The sequence below is a fragment of the Ursus maritimus genome, unplaced genomic scaffold, assembly GCF_017311325.1.
Source record: "Ursus maritimus isolate PB19 unplaced genomic scaffold, ASM1731132v1 scaffold_19, whole genome shotgun sequence".
Taxonomy (NCBI): Eukaryota; Metazoa; Chordata; class Mammalia; order Carnivora; family Ursidae; genus Ursus; species Ursus maritimus.
This window is the reverse complement of record NW_024424341.1, coordinates 54,841,617-54,860,966: the sequence shown is the minus strand read 5'-3', so window position 1 is coordinate 54,860,966 and position 19,350 is coordinate 54,841,617. Positions and strand designations below refer to the sequence as shown.

At 53.5% G+C, this 19,350-nt stretch overlaps 1 protein-coding gene across 1 annotated transcript in view; it reads left to right on the top strand.

Annotated features, from left to right (window-relative positions):
• The first annotated feature begins 7,515 nt into the window (after positions 1–7,515).
• LOC103657200 (RNA-binding protein Nova-2) overlaps positions 7,516–19,350 on the top strand; it is a 23,751-nt gene continuing 11,916 nt past the window's right edge. Inside the window, 2 exon segments of the mRNA XM_040634187.1 lie at positions 7,516–7,614; positions 16,137–16,280. Of these exon segments, the coding sequence (XP_040490121.1) occupies positions 7,530–7,614; positions 16,137–16,280 (229 nt within the window). The 5' untranslated portion in view covers positions 7,516–7,529.

Genomic DNA, 19,350 nt, shown 5'->3' with positions numbered 1-19,350 from the left:
GGCAATGATCCTATGAGAAAAGTGCCAAATATATATTTTATATATTTATTTTTATTTTTTTAAGAGGGAAGGAAAGGGAGAGAGAGAATCTTAAGCAGGCTCCACGCCCAGCCCATGCGCCCCATGCGGGGCTCGATCTCACCATCCTGAGATCATGACCTGAGCCAAAATCAAGAGTGGGATGCCTAACAGACTGAACCACTCAGGCACCTCGAAAGTGCTGTTATTTGACAACCTCTCATTCTACACAGAGAGGTTAAGAAACTTGCCCGAGGGCATTCAGCTAGTGCGCAAGCCTGGCGGGTTACTTCAACCCAGGCAGCCTCTCGGAAGCCTCTCAAGACTCACTCACCCTGAGCTAGAAATAAAGCACAGCCACGCAGCGAGCTCTCAAAACACACAATGAAAGGAAGATAATGAGGTTTGTGGCCCAACGACACTGTTGCAAATTTAAAACACACACAAAGAAACTAACTGTAAGGATACACATGAATCTTAATAAAAGAACAGAAGAAGGATGGAGGCCAAAAATTAAGCACGCTAGAGTGGGTGCCTATGGGAGGGGGGCAGATGAAAGGGGGACATTTCTAAAATTAAATTCAACCAAAGATGATTGCAGAGAATCCGCTCAAGTCCGGGCACTTGTGGTTCCAAGGTAGGGAAGCATCGAGACTCCTGGAAAGAGGGAGATGGGGGTGGGGCAGCACATACCTTGGAGAACCTTGGTCAGAGAAGAGGAGCCAGTGAGAAACAGAGGCAGGGTGGTAAAGTTGTTAACAGGGTCACCCTGCAGCCGGGCTGCCAGGGTTCAAATCCCAACTCAACCCCATGGGACTTGACTTTTCTGTGCCTTTGTTTCCGTATTTTTTTTTTAATGCCAAGGTGGGGTTTGAACTCATGACCCCTGAGATCAAGAATCACATGCCTAGCAACTGAGCCAGCCAGGCACCCACCCTCCCTATTATTTGTAAAGCCACAGCCTTGAGGGAGAGAACATAGAAAGCCCCTTCTTCCTCCACAAACCCGGGGCAAGAAATCTATATTGCTCCTGGATGTTCTTACGGAAATCCCATTTTTTCTTTTCTTGGATACAACACAGCGTATGATCTGACTTGCCTTTTAAAAGGCTGGCTCTGGCTGCTGTGGAAAGGGGGCAAGAGTAAAAGCGGGGAGCCCAGGAAGAGGCTCCTGTGAGAGAGTCCAGTGGGGGGCCGTTGGGGGCCCGCACCTTGGTGGTGTTGACAAATGGGGCGGGCAAGACAGGGTCAGATTGAGAATCGAAGGGTGCGGCAGAAAAGGTTTGCCAATGGATTGAATGTAGGTGTGAGGGAAAGAGGGGGTGTCAAGGGCGAATGCAAGGTTTTTGGCCTGAGCGACAGGGAGAGTTTGGAATTTATCCCGGAGGCAGTCGGAAGTCATAGGAAGATGTTGAGGCTGGAGGGGGAGGGGACTCGGTCAGATGCCATAATCACCAAGGAGGCAGCCAGGACTGAGAACACAGGCCTGGGAGACAGGCCATGAGGATGGATTCTAGCCCTGGCCCAACCCCCAATTCACTGTGGGCTCCTGGGCAGGATACAACTGTTCTCTGGACCTCCATTTCTCCATCCTACAAAGAACCTGGTAGGAATAAAAGACCCCTAAAGGCCCCCTCAGGGCAAGTATGTTTGGTCCAAGGTTCTCTGACTCAAATATTCTCAGGATCAGATAAATACACAATCGTTATTCAAAGACCAAGCTCTTCTTTTTAATCCTCCTCCCCGAAGCCCCCTGGGACAGGACACACGATTTCTCTGGTCTGGGGAGGCAGGGCGTAGTATCAGTGACAAGGGCGGGCAGTGTTTGTTGAGCGCATATTTTGTGCCAAGGGCTGTCTGCACTCTATCACGCTGTTACCAGACAGGAGCCCTGGGAGATGGGTGCTTTATTATCATTCCCATGTGTAAATGGGGAAACTGAGGCTCTGAAGAGGTGAAATGATTTGCCCAAAGCCATGTCGGAGCGCCAGGACTCCAGCGATGTCCCCAACCTGCACGGCTACCTATCACCCTGGTCCAGCCAGCCACCAGCACCTCTCACCTGGGTGGTCACAATTACCTTCTCCCTGGGGGCTCATTACTTCTAGCCCCCACCCCCACACACACCATGTTTTTCATATGCAACCAGAGGATCTGTGATAGAGCATATGTCAACTCACATCCCTCCTCTCCCATGGTTGTCATCTCACTCCGAGTCGAAGCTAAGCCTTTACTGTGGCCCCCAAGGCCCTACACGGTCTGCTCCCAGCCTAACTGGCCTCATTCCTCCCACTCTCCCCTCCCCCACTCTGCTCTAGCTTCCCTGGGCTCCTCTTCTTCCTTCCAACATGCCAGGTGCACTCCTGCCTCAGGGCCTTTGCACCTGCTCTTCTCTCTGCCTGGACCCCTCTTCCCCCAGAGACCCATATGGCCCTCACCTCCTCCTCCTTCAGGTCTCTGCTCAAATGCCACCTCCTCCGTGAGGCCTCCCCTGTTCACTATATTTAAACTCAGAGCCCTACTCTCACCCCCTTGTAGCCCAACCCCTCATCCCTGATGTATTTTTCTCCACAGTCCTTATCATCTAACATACTATGTATGTTTTACTTCTTTTGCGTGTTGTCTATTTCCCTCGAATGTGAGCTCATGAGGTCAGGAATTTGTGTCTGTTTTGTTCACCGCCGTATCTCCAGTGCCTAGAACGGTGCCCAAAACACGGCCCATGCTCGATAAATATTTTTGTCAAGTGGATGAGTAAGGATCTGTCTTCAAGGCTCATAACCACCATATATTGTGTTCAAAACATTGTGTTTAGGGGCGCCTGGGTGGCGCAGTCGTTAAGCGTCTGCCTTCAGCTCAGGGCGTGATCCCGGCGTTCTGGGATCGAGCCCCACATCAGGCTCCTCTGCTAGGAGCCTGCTTCTTCCGCTCCCACTCCCCCTGCTTGTGTTCCCTCTCTCGCTGGCTGTCTCTGTCAAATAAATAAATAAAATCTTTATATATATATAAAAAAAAAACATTGTGTTTACTCTCCACGTATTGGCTTCTGATCACATCTTTCCATCTCTCCTGCCCCTGCCAGGGTCCGGGCAAAGAGCCCCCTCCTCCCTGGAGTCTGTTCCAGCTCCGTCCCAGCCCCCAGGCTGGCCCTTTCCCCTCCATTCCCCCTTTGATGCCCACATCACTCCCCTGTGTAAAATCCTCCAACGATTCTGGGATTACACCCCAAACTGCCACGCCGGGGTTTTTCATCCTGTTGGTCACAACTGGTTAGGGGACTGTGAAATCGACCAACATTTTTCAATAGAAAAGAATAGATCGGAGTCTGTGCACATAGTGTTGACATAGTAGAGACGAAGGTATAGGTGAAGTACGATTTCATGAAACTTTTGTTTCAGTGTTACGTGCGTTGGATCATGATATAATATCTCTTACCGTGAGTCAAAACAGTTTGCCAAATCCTGCACTCCATAGTCCTGACTCCTAAATTCCATGCACAGACGGGATGCAGAATATTAATTTCAGCTCAGATTTCTCTCTTCCCTGGCTGGACCCCAGGCCAAGTGGTTTCACCTGCTTTGATTCTTGGACACCCCCCCCTCCGCCATACCCTAAGCACTGTTATGATTCCCAGTTGACAGATGATGAGATGAGGCTCCGACTGGGGAAAGCCCATGCCTGAGGTCACAGGGCTGGCAAGAAGAGCCAACCTCCCTTCTCAGACTACCCACTTGCTGGCTTGCCCTGCCCCTCCCGATCTGCTCCCCATCTACATGGAGAGCTCAGTTGTGCCAACCCATCCTCAGCGCCCCAGGTGCAAGGTGCCTCGTAGATCCTCCAACACCTTGGCTGGCGGTACCATTTGAACTCCCATTTTGCAGGCCAGAAAACTGAGGCTGGCAAGCATTTCCAGGAATCCACCATTCTGTCACCCTTCTCCAAACTTCTTTAAGTGGCAGGAGAGAGAAATGGCTAAGGCCATGTCTTTGACTGACTGGGTTCAAGTCTCATGTTTCAAAACTCTGTGATCTCAGGCAGCCTCTCTGGGCCTCAGTTTCCCTTCCTGCAAAATGGGAACGATAATAGTACTTACCCATAAGGCCATGCTTAAGACTTAAATAAGTTGGAATACATGCAAAGTTCTTAGCTCAGCAGCCACACCCCTTTGCTGGGAATCATCCAAACAGCCCTATGTAATTAGATTACTATGTGCCCCCCAACATTGTTGCAGAAACCGCGAGTTCCTTGCCTGAGTTCATACAGCTAGAAAATGGGAGAGTGAGAATTAGGAGGAAGACCAGGCTGGGCTTTTAGCCACTGAGTCACAATAGCCCTTGGGGTATTAGTATCGACAGCAACAGCAGGAACATTTTCCAAATTAAGGAACATGAGACTCAGAGAGGTTAAGGACATGCCCAAGTCACACAGCATGTAAATGTCATAGGCAAGATTCAAACCCAGGCTTGTGTGTGTCCAGGGGCAGGCTGACCTTTGCCCCATGAGCCCCTCCATAAAGCTCTGATAGAGCAGGAGGAAAAAGCGAGTTGAGGGGTGCCTTTGCTTGGTCTGGAGGGTCTTGTATCCTTGGCTCCAGCCCCTCCCTATCCGCCCTAAGGTGGCTGCTCCCCTGAAGGCCCTGGGGTGGAGGTCCTGGGGTGGCATGGATGATGGCAGAGGGTGTAGCAGCCCCCTCCTCTGGCCTCTGATTGGGGCCCTGCAATCCCCCAGGATTTGGTGCTTGGAAAGCTGACGTTAGGTTGCTATGGCAATGGGTTTGGGGTGGTTGCCATAGCAGCAGAACTAGCCTGGGTTTAAAAATATCTAGGAGGAGGTTTGTGTTTGTGTGTGAGTGTGAGTGCGTGACCAACCGTGCTGTCGTGTGTGTCCAAATGGGAGGGCTTGGTGGGGGGGGGTGTGTGTGAGCTGGGGCTGCAGGCATGACTTGGGGGTGGGGGCTGACCAATACTTGGGATTCCGTGTGTGTTGAGCATGTCGCTGAGTGGCCTGTGAGTTTCCATGCGTTTTGTGCATTAGACGACAAGAGCCATGTATCTAAATGTGTGTGATTATCCAATTTACGTGGAAGGCAGGATTGGGTCTGTTTGTCAGTCTGTATATCACATGTCACTAACATGTATGCCTTATGTAACATAGGCTCTTTATGTCTTATGGCTTTGATCATGTACTTGTAACTTCTCAGGGGGTGTGTGGCCAAGTGTGAAGTTATTTTGGCTTTGAATATGTGCACCTGGGACATACTCGGATATCAGATGTGTGTCTATCTATTTTTGCATGAGAGCCTGTGATATATATGGTCCACATGACTGAATGTGCGTTATGCATTATGGGTGAGTGTGTGTGTGTGTGTGTGTGTGTGTGTGTGTGTGTACCTATCCCCATGAGTCTTCTTCACACATCAGAGTGTGCCTGTGTGAAACTGTTGAGTATACACCTGTGTGTCGGAAGGAGGGCTAGCGTGACTGTGTGTGTGCTGAGGACGTGGAACTTCACGCCAGACTCCATGGATGTTGGGATATGTACCTGTGTGGTGTGAGTATATGTGAATCAAAGGGTCTAAGGTGTGGATCTCAGCCTGACCCCAGTGCCTCCCTGCATCTCTCTTGCCTCTTCCTTGTCTCCATAGCAACTAGCTCCTCAGCTCCCTCCAGGAAGATGGAGGGGGAGGATCCAGACTGCAGTGGACCACAACCCCCTCGAATCCCCCTTGGCTCCGGGGACAATGGGGGGGAGGGGACAGATGGGAGGCCACTTCATCCTCCCCAGGCCATCTGCTACCCTCCCCATCCTGGGGACCTGAGAACATGGCAAGGGAGGGGCAGGAGTGGGATGGAGCAGAGGGAGATTCCCCCCCCCCAGCTACCACAATTATCCCCACCCAGGCCCCCTCTGAACCTAATCTTGCATCTGGCTGACCCAGGAAGAATCCTTGAAGACAAGGAATTCAGGGAGAAGAAAATTCAATTATCAGAGAACACTGAATATTAGCAATGACCCACTCCAAAGAAGGGCCCCCTACTTCAGGTTCTGAAATTAAGCTTGTCCTGCGTTCAAATCCCAGTTTCCCCTCTGTCTGTCTACCTGTGTGCCCTTGGGTGAGCCACACTCCATTTTCCTGAGTGTCCGCTTTGTTGTCTGAAAATCAGATTTTCTTAATGACATGAGTGGTAATATTACTACAAGAGCCAAGATTGTTTTGTTCCCTGTTGTACCCCAGTGTTTGGGACAGTGCCTGACACTTAGTAGGTGGTTCGTAAGTGCCGTTGATTGACTTGAGCTCCAACAGGATGGTAAGCTCAGCTCTACACGCTAAACACAGGTATTCACTGAACTCAATCCCTGGAGCCCTTGCAGTAATCCTGTGTTGATTCTTCAAGAGATGGATGAAAGATTCGTGGGGGGAGCTTTCCCGCTGTCAGAGGTGGGAGACATACGAAGTGAGATTTCTTATCACGACCAAGTGAAGTCAAGGCTCTGAGGCTCAGTTTCCTTCTCTGTAAAACGGGGATAAGAGTACCAGAGTCGGTTGCTCTGGGAATTAAACGTGGTAAGGTTTGTGAAGCGCTTACTTAGAACCGGACTTGGCACACGGTAAGTGCTCAATAAACGTACATTACAGGTAAGGGGTGAGGAAGGTGTGGATGAGTCCAGGGTCCTTCTTGTAGCCTGGGGGAGCCTGGTCCCTCTCTCAGCTGTGGGAAGGGGTGTGGTCAACCCAGGGGCGTGGCCCAGGCTTCAAGGACAGACCAATGGGGGTGCCGAAGGGCGCGGCCCTGACCGGCATGGGCGTGGCTTTGATCGGGTGGGAGGGGCCAGGCCTCTGTGGGAGCCTCCGGGAAGAAGATGCTCGGGCCAGCAGCCACCGCCAGCCCTGCCGCCGCTGCCGCCCGCACCCGCCGCCCCCCGGGTCCCCACTAGCGGCTGCCTCCGCCTCCCACCTCCGGTCCCGCTCCCCGGCCCCCCGCCCCGAGCAGGGTCTGGGGGGCTCGGCCCTCCACCCCGGGGGAGCAAAGAAGGGGGTCCCGACCCCCCCCCCCAGTGGCGCGGCCAGTCCCTGGCTTTGGTAATCTTGAGAGCGACCCCACCCCTCAGTTCTCTCCGGGCCCTATCGGGGACCCCCCTTGCCCTCCCGTCCTGCCCACATCCGCTCTCCAGGCTCTGTCAGCCCCCCAGAACCAGCTCCCTCCCTCCTTCCCTCTCCAGGGTTCCCCCTCCCCCATCCCTCCGCCACCGCCCCCTCCCCCTCCCACATCCCCTTCCCTCCCCCTCCCCCACTCCCGTCCCCCGCCCCCCCCCCCGACCATGAGGATGATGGCCGCCGGCGCGGTGCACGGCCTCTTCACGGCCTCCGCGGCCCCGCAGCCGCCGCCGCCCCCGCCGCCGCCGCCGCCGCAACCCCAGCCTCCCCAGCAGCCGTCGCCGCCGCCACAGCAGCCGCCGCCGCCGCCGCCGCAGCCGCCGCAGCAGCAGCAGCCGCCGCCCCAGGCCCCCCCCATGGAGCCCGAGGCCCCGGATTCCCGCAAGAGGCCCCTCGAAACGCCCCCCGAGGTGGTCTGCACCAAGCGCAGCAACACGGGAGGTGAGAAAGGGTTGCGACTCGGTGTGGGGGAGCGGGCAGGGGGCCTCGCCTTTCTCCATCCTCCTCCCCCCGCCGTGGCAGGTGCAAGGGCTCTGGGGCGGGGAAGGGCGCCCCTCCCTAGACCCGGGAGCTGAGAGGGGCGTTGGGAGGGGGCCGGACCCCCTCCCCCTCTCGCCGCTGCCCGGGGCTGGGAGCTTTGTCTGCGATGAGAGGGGATGGGGGGGAGGGGGTGGTTAAGTGTCCTTGGGGGCCGCAAAGGATGGGGGGCGTGGGTCCCCCTGAGCGGGCGTCTCTGTGTCCTTGAGGGGTGTGTGATGTGACCCTTTCGGGGCAGGGGTGTTCCCGAGCTGGCGTGTCCTGGCGCGGGGGAGGGGAAGGAGTAGAGGAGGCCTGTGGACCCGGAGCTTCCCAGCCTCCCTCCCTGGGGATGTCCTGAGCAAGGGTTGTCCCAGAGGGAGGCATGAGTGGGCCATGGGCGAGATTGTGCGTGGGGACAAGCTGGGTGGGTGTGTTGGGTGAGATGGAGGAATGGGTGGGTGTGTAAAGCTAGGTGGGAGAATGTGTGGCTGGGACAGGTGTGTGTGTGTTTGTGTGTATGTGCGCTTGTGGGCCCTGTAAGGCCTGGATGTGTGACATTAGGGATCATGGATATGACAGGAAAGAAGATGTGTGTGTATGTGTGTGTGTGTGTGTGTGTGTGTGTGTGTGTGTGTAAGAGACAGGGTGAGATGAGGGGCTGGGCTCTGTGTTTGAGACCCTCAAAGGGGTTCGTGTGGTAAGGGAAAGTGTGTGCATGTCAACCTAGAGGGGGCTGTGGCAGTGTGACACATGAGTGAGAGGGTGTGTGTGTGACATGCAAGGGGGTGTGTGGGGGAAGCTGAATGGGCCAGCTCTGGGTGTGAGCCATGAGAGGCTGTGTGGATCAAGGAAGGCAGTTCAGTGTGTGTGACACAGGCGTGTCTGGGGTGGGGTGGGACCAGAAGAAGCTGGTGAGGGTATGTGACAAGAAAAGGGTGTGGGTGTGACTCCAAAGAGGCTGTGGCTGGGTGTGACACATGGAGGTGTGCAACAGTGACATCAGAGGGGGCGTGTGCGACAAGGGAAGGTGGGTGTATGACGGGAGAGATTAGAGCTCTGTGGGTGAGCTGCACGAGGGTGTGTAACAAGGAGAGGGAAGGATGGGTGCCCGTGTGACAGGGAATGTGTGTATATGACACCCAAGGGGTGTGAAAAGGGAAGGGGTGTGTGTGTGTATATATATATATCTGTAACAAGGGGAGGGTGTGTGTGAAATGGTTGAGTATGTAACACTAGAGATATGGGAGTGATTCTGTGTGTGTGAGAGAGACAAGGGATTGTGTGTGTGTGTGTGTGATGTCTGAGTGTTTGACAACACAGAAGGTATGCGCGTGTAAGACAGGAGGGCTCCCGCTGTGTGTGTGACCTGAGGAGGTATGTGTACCAGATAAAAGACAAGCTGGGAACTCTAGTGGGTGTCTCTCTGGCCGGGGACTCGGGAAGGAGGTCGGGATTCTCAGCGTCTCAGAGCCCAGCCTATTAACTCCCTGGATGGAGGGAGACCCCAGAGCAGACAAGCCCCTCCCTACGGTCACCTTGGCCAGAATCGGCTTCCTCTGGCCTTTTCCTCCGGATGGGAGAGGGATGACCTGGGGCAGAGTGCATGCTCCCCGGTCCACCAGGCCCTGTAGTGGGTGGGTGGGGACCTCCCACCTCCTCCCCGAGATGGAACACAAGCCAAGTCTCTTTCCTCCATTCCAGCGCCGCCCCCCCCTCCTGTCCAGGTGGGACAGGAATTGGGGACCCCCTGGCTGCCTGTGAGAGGGTGTCCAGCAGAAATTGGAGGAAAGGGAAGTTGGGGGAGGGGTGGGAGGGAGTTTCCTGTCCTTCTTCCTGCTCCCCCCACCCCCAGCACACACATGAATATGTCCCAGCCAACTTCCTTCCCTTCTTCCTGACCCACTGCCATTCCCAGTCCTGGAGAGAGTTGGGGACCCAGGCGGGGACCCAGGCGGTCCCTGAGCCTGACCTGGCAGCCCAGCCCTGCCCCTGTTTGTGGGGGGGAGGGGTGTCTCATCCTTCTTTTAAAGGGGCTGAGGTGCTCTGAATCTGATTGCTCAGAGCAGCACAACCTAACAATGGTGATGCCGCCAAGGACGGTCAGGCCCAAGCACTTGGCACCTACTAGAAGTCAGGCTCTGAGATATGGGTTAATTTCCAAATACAGCCCTCTGGGGGAGATGATTTGAGCTGCTTTTTCACATGAGGAAAACAGGCTCAGCGAAATGAAGCCACTTGCCCAAAGTCACACAGCTCGTAAGTTGGTGGAGCTGGGATCTATCCAGCCCCGGGCCGTCTGGCCCCAGAGCTCGTGTGCTTAACCACTGGGCATCCTGCCTCCCTCAGCAGCGGGGAAAACTAGGATGAGCCCTTAGGGACCCTCTCCTCCAGATGCTTCCACCTCCCCTCCTGGTGACCCGTGGGGAAACTGAGGCCTGGAGATGCGAAGGGACAGTCCTCCATTTACAGAAACACTCAGGAGGCAGCGTGGGGCAAGGATCCGGGACTTTCATCTCAAAATTGGGAGCTCCTTGCAATAATACTGTCCTGAGTGGGGAATGCTGGGTCAACCTCACCCCTTTCCTGAGCCTCAAGGGTCACCGTCTGTCAAGTGGGAAAATCACAATAACCACAAGGATAATAGTAATAATCACTACCAATATTATTGCTCACTGCTTTATAGGCGGTATTTCATGTAATCCTCCCAACACTCTATGATGTAATAATTAACCATAATAAATTATAATAATGGCTAATATCTATGGCCTGCAGTGCACCAGGAAGTATGATGGAAAATGCTTGGCACAGACCAATCATGTAATCCTTACAATTCTTTTATGTTACCCTTCTTAACAGATGACAAACTGAGGCACAGAGAGGTTAAGTAACTTGCCCAAGGTCAGTCAGCTAATTAGAGGCAGAGTTGGGCTTTGAACCCGGGAGACTGGCTCTATTATGTGGGTAGACGCTATAGTGAACCCCATTTTTGGGTGAGGAAACCGAGGCCCAGAGGGTTGAGGGAAACTTCTGGGGTGTCACAGCCAGTGGTGGCAGACGGGGCAGATCGAGCTCTCGCCCGCAGCGACAGCCTGCCACTCCTGCCCATTCTCGGGGGCTGAGAGAGGAGATGGTGTCTGTTCCAACTAATGTCTGGGCGCTGTGACTGCCAGACGCCGTTGGGAGGGAGACAAGGCACCTAAGGACAGGAGGACTCGGGTGAAGAAGTTGAATGGAAACTCAGGTTGGGAACTCACGCATCAGAGAGACAAAGGACTGTAGTCTAGCAGGACAATACCAAAGGATGTCCCCCCACCTTGAGTACAGATGAAACTCCTACGGTACCACCAGCAGTGCATACTCCTGACTGTATTCCCACCTCTGTCACCCCCATATGTACAGAAACAGCAACTTCCCTCCCCACATACACATGCTCATGCGCACCTGTCACCCCCGAACGCGATTCCAGCCGCCAGGTCTTGCTCCCAGCATCCTCCCTGCTTACCATAAAGACAATGTCACCAGGGTCAAGAGCCCTGAGAGTGAGATGGACCTTCCACGGTCCATCTCATCACTGCCATGGGCTTGGTGTGGGACTCTCGGGCCAGTTATTTCACTGCTCCGAGCCTCAGTCTCCTCATCTGGAAAATGGGAGCCGTAAGATGTGCTAGTAAGCCCCTGGGGTTCTTGTGTGGGTTAAATGAGACTCTATATAGAAGCCCACAGCAAAGCGTCGACACACGATAGCGGTCGTTACTACTGTCATCAGTGCCACCGAGAATGATCATCGGAGGCCTGTTGCACCATCCCGCGGCGCTTCGCCCCAAGGAAATCATACCCATCCACGTTTCTCTCACTCAGAGGCAGTGTCACAGCTCAAAGCCGGCGTCACACCTCCGGCATGCCGTCCCCCCAGGTTCTGTATTGCGCTTCTCACGCGAACGGGCAACACCATCATTCACAGAGAGACTGCTTCACACACCTGCCGTCCCCACCCTCCTGAGCGGTGCTGCTCCCACCCCACACCCCGCCGTGTCGTCTTGTCTTCCACCAGCCACATCCCCACACGCTCCCACGACAATGTCAACATCACACCCCCGCCGCCTCACACCTCCGTGGAACACACCGACACTTCCGTCCCCAAACCGCAAGCCAGAGCAGGTCCCATGAGCACGGCACCCCAACTTCGGTTCCCACTAGAGCTTCTGTCACTGGAAACACCCCTACAACGCCCCCCCACCCCTTCGGCTCTACCTTTGTCATTAATGAACCCCCCTCCCAGCACGCTTTAAAGCCACCTTTCAGGGTCAACTCTCTGATAAAAAGTGCCACTCTTACCACACAGCACCCCACATCTCTTGGGTAGGTCACCATTATTTAAGGGGAGAGGGGTATTGGTTGCTTTTTGGAAACTCCAGAAGCATTTCTGAAAAAGGTGGGCACAACAGGGAGGGGGAGAGAGCAGAGGGGGCTGAGGCGAGGATGCTGGGTGTCGTAGCAGGAGGAAAACCAGCAGGAGAGAAGTGGGCATCTCTTCTTCTTCAGTCATGGTCAAGGGTAAAGGGAGCCTCCTGAACCCCAGGGGAAAAGCCAAGAGGAGGGTGGAGGTAGGTGGGTGCGGAGTTCTGGCATTCAGATCCTGCTTCGTAGAAGGAAGAACTTTCTCACAGGCAGAGCATTGGTTGCTCGAACCAGGTGGGGAGCGTGTGAGGTCTGGGGGCTCCGGGTTCAGCTGAGGGTGTGTGTCTCTGCTTGCTGCAAGGCAGGCTGGGAAAGAAAGGCCTGGCTTTTTCCTGGGGGGCGTGGGACTCACACGGGGCCTTAATGGTGGGGGGAGGGGAGTGCTCCCAAATGGGAAAGACACGCAGAAGATTCTGAAGAGGGTCAGAGCGGTCTGTTGGCTGGCCGCCGTGGGGACTCCTGGCCTGAGTTCCGACCTTCTGCAGGTGGGAGATCCTGCCTACTCAGTCTCCATAGGAGGCTGGCCTCAGGTAGAAGCTCCAATTTATACTCATCTGATGCGGGGACCCTCGAGCACCCAGAAGGTGGCTTGAGTTGGTCCATGGACAAACTTTTTTTTTTTTTCACCATTGTATGTTTATATTCTGTGTCCCGGAGGGAAAACATCACCAGCCTTCAGACTCTGATTATTAGCAGTGGTTTTTTTTAAGTGTCCTCTTTACAGAAATGCATTTAAATGTTGAAAGTGAATGGACTTGAAGGAAATGAACTGTCTCTCTTGTTCCCTGCTGTGTCACCAGCACCTCAAACAAGGCCTGGCACAGAGTGGGTGCTCAGGAAGGATTTGTTGGAGGAAGGGAGGAAAGGGGGAGCAAAGGAAGAAAACAGCACCGAGGGAGTCACAGAGATGCTGGGCAGGGTCTCGCGTCCATCAGTGAGATCATTCCTCCTCCAAAAAGCAGGCCTGCCACAGCCCCTAGGGGGCAAGTGATGAAGGAAGTGGGGTCTCCCCTCCTTCTTCCATTGCCCAATGAAAACCTCAGACCTTAGAGGCTCGTCTCCCCATTTGTAGAGCACTTACCCTGGGCCAGACGCTGTGGGAAGAAGTTTGCTTGTATTTCTGACATTGGTAATAGTCATGATGATGGTGGGGGTAATGAGAGCTAACATTTCTCAAGTGCTCCAGGTGCCCGGGACCATCCTAAGTACTTTATGGTTTATCACTTGATTAATTACCGTAGCCCTATGAGCTAATACTATCACATCCCCGTTTTACCAATGAGAATACTGAGGCCCCACGAGGTGAGGTGGTTTGCCCAAGGCCCCGCAGCCCATCAGGGACAAAATTCACACTCAGTCTAAGGCTGTTTCTGCTGTTGTATACAGAGATTCCTGGGGAAGGGGAAGGCAGAGGGCACAGAAAATGGGGTGGGGGATGTACCCAGTTTTCTTCAGAGTAGATGAATACCTTCTACCTTCAAGAAGGAAGTTGGGGAAGAGGCCCTGGCTGGAGAGAAAATGGGGATGGAAGTCAAAGAAGGAAAAAGAGGATGGAGTCCTTTGTGAGAATGTCCTCCCCATCTTTCGGAGGCTTTCAGGGATGGAGGACTGGTCCCCCACCTCTGTGACAGGTTTAGGGGCGGGCAGTGGGCAAGGCAAGAGGCTGCCTCTGTGAGCCCAGGGAAGAAAGTGAATTCAGGGGGGTCAGAATGATTGATGGGAAGGCACTCTGGGGGGCTAATTACCTAATAGGTTTAATGGTCTGATGAGGCAAGTTTAAGTGGATTGCCTTGGGCTCAGGGCAACCCCTTCATCCTGGACCCCCTCCCCATGCCTGCGAAGCCACATCCAGCTCCTTGGCCCTGTACCCCCATCTTAACACATCAGGGAGCCTGGAACCTTCAATCTTAAGGGATCAGGCAGATATGGGCAGGGCTCCCGGCCCCCCGCCCTGCCCCCACTTTTACCAGAACAGTTTCTCTTTTATCTGCTCTGTGTGTTGGAGTTTCATGTGAGACATTGAAAATAGGTTTCCTTTGCTTAAAAGAAAAAAAATTTTTTTAAACCACTGGGGGATGTTTTAAGACTTAAGCTTTGGAAGCAGAGTGGCCTGGCTCCTCCCTTCCTTTCCCCAGTGTTTATTGCATGCCTACTGTGTGCTGGGCACTTCTGTGATACATTGTTCTGAAGGCATGAAACAAACAGAAGGGGATCCATCTCCTCCTCAGGGTTCAAGGAAAGCTTCCAATAAGAAGCATCATTTGAGTGGGGACCTGAAGGACAAGAGGAATTCACTGGGGGAGGGGAGTTCCAAGCAAAAGGAATGTGCAAAGGCCCTGAGGTGCGCGGGACGAGGGAACGTTTAAGGAACAAAGAGGAAGTATGTCTGATGCACATAGAGGAAGATGAGGACGTGAAACTAGAAAGAAGTTCAGGGCCAAATCACAGAGGCTCTTATACTGAGAAGGCTCCAGAATTTGAATTTCTACCCTATGAGAACTTAGGGGCAACAGTTGGGTTAGAAGGTGGGAGAGGTGAGGCATGAGCCTTGAGTGCATTAACAAAGCGCTTTACACAGGACCAAGAAAATTGGTCCCTAACAAAGAATGGCAGAGTCCCACAAGTGACCAGTGGCACCACCTCACCACTCCTAGGTCTTGGAGACTGTCCTTGAGTGCACTGGTCTTCAGCCACCAGCATCGGAAGGTGCTAAGTGAAAGCCAAGAGTGAAGCAGAATTGCATTGGAATCTCAAACCAGTGAATTTCTTGGTGCCCTTGGGCAGCTGACCTTGGGCTGGTGCCTTCACCGCCTCCGTGCCTCAGTTTCCTCCTACGTAAAAATGGAGCTCATTATACCCCCCTCATGGGGAGTTGTAGGGAATGGTTGAGGTCAAACTTGCAAAGCACTCAGCACAGGACGGGGTCCATATTAAGTGCTAAGAACATCTCTGGATATTCTCCTCTGGATCCCTCCTCACCCCCCCTCGATGGTTCCACAAGTCAGCCTGCCACCACCTCCTGCCTCATGAACATCAGAGGGATCTTCTGGAAACCTAAGTCAGATCCCACCCCTCCTCTGCTCCAGAGCCATCTCTGGTTCCCCTGGTTCCCATCTCACTTGGAGTAAAAACCAAAGACCTCAATGTGACTACCACCACCTCTCTCAGCCCGCATCCCCTTCCACTCTCCACCTCTCTTCCTCAGCCCCAGCTACATGGGCTACCTCACCTTCCCTCGCACAACTCAGGCACAATCCCACCCCAGGGCCTTTGCACTTGCTATCCCACAGATCCTCATGGTTCCATTCCCACCTCCACAGCCTGGAAACAATCAGTTATAAGGGTCCAGAGCCTGGACTCTAAAGCCAGGTTACAAAGTACTTCTTTCATAGCATCAGTGTGAAAATGAAAAGAACTAGTATTTGTGTAGTACTTGGAACAGAGTCTAGTGTATGCTAGGTTCTGTACAAGTGTTTTTAAACAAAGAATGCCACATTCTTGGGGAGGGCTTTCCTGGCCACTGGATCTAACACTGCAGCTCCTACAACCCCCCTTCCCTTCTCCTGCCCCTTTTTGTTTTCCTGGTGCTGACCACCATCCAACATAAAACATACTGTCTGTCTCCCCCCCTCTAGAAGAATGTAGCTGTGTGAGCTCTTGGCTGAATCACTGAAACTCTCTCGGCCTTATTTGCCTCATTTGCCTGTGAAATCAGGGAGTTTGTCTGTTTTCCTCACGGCTGTTTCACTAAAACAGTGCCAAGCGTGTGGTAGCAGGTGCTCAGTAACTATTCGTGGAATGAATGAATGAATGAGCGAGTGAATGAATGAAGATCATTATTTGTATTATTCTCCCTGCTGCTATTCTCATGGCCATTGCTCCTGTATGTTCCTGTGATGCCAGTGGTTTCCTATGCCCACACCATGCCGAAGGTGGAGACCCCTTCCCCTGCCTCCCTTACCTCCCCTCCCCGTGTGCCCCTGCAGAGGAAGGAGAATACTTCCTGAAGGTGCTGATACCCAGCTACGCGGCAGGCTCCATCATTGGCAAGGGCGGGCAGACCATCGTGCAGCTGCAGAAGGAGACAGGAGCCACCATCAAGCTCTCTAAGTCCAAAGACTTCTATCCGGGTGAGCCCTGGCCCAGGACTCTGCCCTTGGCCTCCTGCCCCTCCCACCTGGGCCCTGGATAAGGGAGAAGAGCTGCCCTTGGGGCAGTGATAGTGATGGGGGGCCTCCCCTCCTCCTAAGGGGACAGAGCTGCCCTCAGCCCCAGGGGCCAGGCCTGAGCAGATGGGGGTGGGGGCAGGGCAAGACAATGGGTCTGCTGCATATTCATGAGCTCATTTGCATGATGTGCTGGCAGATGTGCCCCTTCCCACACACCTGCCCCTTTGGGTCAGTTGGAGTTGCTGGAGGGGGGTGGGCAGGGAGGCAGGTGTCAGGGTGTCCCTTGGGGTTGGGGGGCCCGCCAGCCGTGTTGCATACTCCCCCACACATACTTCTTTCCCCCCACTCTTGCCGTTTGAATTTCTCTGTTACCCCATCCTGCCCAGTTTGAGTCTCGCTGGTTTTCTCTGTCGTTCTTCCTATGTCTCTCTCATTCTGTTTCTGACTTTTTCATCTCTTGTTCCCTGAGTCTCTGTTCCCATCCGCCTCTCTCTGGCTCCTCCTGCTCTTCTTGATGCTTCTAACTCTCTGATTCTGTTTGGATGTCCCCACCCCTCGTCCCTATCCATCTGTCCTGTCCTTCTCTGCTTTTCCTCCTCCCTCTTCCCCCCTTCTTGTCTCCCCCCCCCCGCCCCATCTTTGCCTTCCCTCCACCTCTTATAGTCTCACGTTTTTCTTTCTCTTGCTCCTTAACTCTCTGTGGTCAGTCATCCACTCAACCAATATTCAGTAGCACCCCCTCAATGATCTGTTGGATTGCCCCTCATTTCTTCCTGACTCTACTCACCCACCTCTCCCTTCATGTTTCCTTCCCGGTCTCAGCCCTCACGTGCTTTTTCTTTCCTTCCTCCAAACCCAACCCCTTTTCTGCCTCTCCTCCAGCTTGCTCTCTCCCCACAACCACAACATTTCCAAGGCCCCTCCACTCCCTCTACTGCCCCCCTGCGTTATCTGTCACCCCCTCCATCTCCCCCTCCCAAGACCAGTGCCTGAGCTTGGACATCTAGGGATGTCCCCCAGAGAAGGCCCCCAGAATCGCATCTTTGGTCCAGAGCTGATTCTAGTTCATCCTTAATCCCCTTGGATTTTTTAGGTCAAACACCAGAGCTGGAGCTCAGGGTCAGGACACATTCATATTCTCCCTCTCTCTCCCTCCTCCCTCCACCTGCCCTGCCTCCCATCTCACTAAGCAGCTTTGGCAAGAGGTTTAGAGAACTGTCCAGGGAACCAGGCACACCCCCCACCTCGCTTTCCTCTTCCACCCTGGCCCAGTTTCCCCCATATGACCCCTAGGCCATAAGATACGAATAAGACCTCTGCTTGGGGCATTTATCCGAGGACACTTGGTTCCTTAAGCCTGGATCACATTCTGTGACATGAGACACATCATCTCCGCCCAACTCAGTGACACACCCCACAGGCCAGGCAGCTGAGAACCCAGAGGATGGGACAGTCATTGGCTTTCTTGGGTCAAATACTGTTCAAACAAGCAACGTGAGCCAGCATTTCTCTCCAGCCCCAGGACATGTGTCCGGCGCCCCCTCCCCACTGCTGACGTGGAATTTCCAGATCATATGGCTTGTGCCACCTCAGAGATGCGGGACATGGCCCCCTACATCCTAGTCCTGCTCCTAGAACTTCCCAGGACCCACAGGAACACAAGAAATGAAGGTGCTACTGCTTGAAAGGAAGAGCATATTTTCCTCTGCTCCTGGCTAACACCCTTTCATTCATTTATTCAACCTACGTTCTCTGAGCACCTGTTCTGTGGACAGAGATGAGCACATAGCAGTGATTGACATATCCCCCACTTTCCCTCACAGATCTCACAGCCCAGTAGGGAAGACAGGCTGAACACCAGCAATGATCCAGCGTGGTCAGGGCTAGGAAGGGGAAGCCCAGAGGATGGTGGCAGCCCAGACGGGGCACCTGACCCAGCCTGGAAAGGTCAGGGAGGGCTTCCTGGAGGAGGGGCCCGGAACAATAAGTAAGAGTGAGCTAGATAAAAGCAGGGAAGAGTACTCCAGGAAGATGAACTTGCATGTTCAAAGGCTGGAGGGGGAGTTTGTTCACTGTGACTGAAACATACAGAACAGATGAGAAATGACAATGGAGAGACACACAGACAGATGGACACACACGTGCACTCACACTGCACTTGTGTCTACTGCGTGAAACAAAAACCTACCCGACCCTTAACCCCAAGAGAGGGGCAGAGCACAAAGGGTGCCCCCTCCTTGGCACAGGAAAAGCCAAGTTCCAGACTCTATCCTTCCATATCATTCGTGGAGAAACTGAGACCCAGAAAGAAGCAGGCATCTGCCCAAAGCCACGCACACAGACTTCCATACATTCACTCCGACACCGTAGTGATTCCAAACTCCTTCTGACTTTGAGCATCTGCCTGAAGCTCTGTCCCCCAAAGAAAAGTACAGACACACACTTTTTAAAAAAAAATTTATTGATTTATCATATATTGCTTTAAAGTACAAAATCTTAAGTGACTACTTAATAAATCCATACATACTCTTTTTTACGATCAAAAATACAATAGCAAAAATGAAGTTGTCTCCCAACACACACACAAGCACACACAAGAGTTTGTACCCCCCAAATTGAGCACAGGGTGGCTCCGGGGTTAGAAGTCCAGACTCTGAAGCCAGACACCTGGGTGTGAATCCAGGAACTTTCATTACTGTCTGAGTGAACTCAGACAGATCCCAAACCTTTTCTGTGTCCTTAGCAGTAAATCGAGAATAATAATATTGCCTACCTCCTACATTAAGTGCACAAATATATTCAAAGTGCTTAGAATAGTGCCTAACACTTGGTATTTTGTAAGCACCAGCTGTCATTATTGGACACTCTTTCAGGGACTAAGCAAGCCCCCCAAAGCCCTCGTGGACCCCACTAGAGAACTACAAAGGGTGGGAAATCCCAGACTCCTAGAGCTGGAAGGGAGCCTCGCAGAAATGGAGAGCAGAGCCACTCCAGCCAGACTCTCCCTAGGGCCACCCCGCCCCCCCCCCCC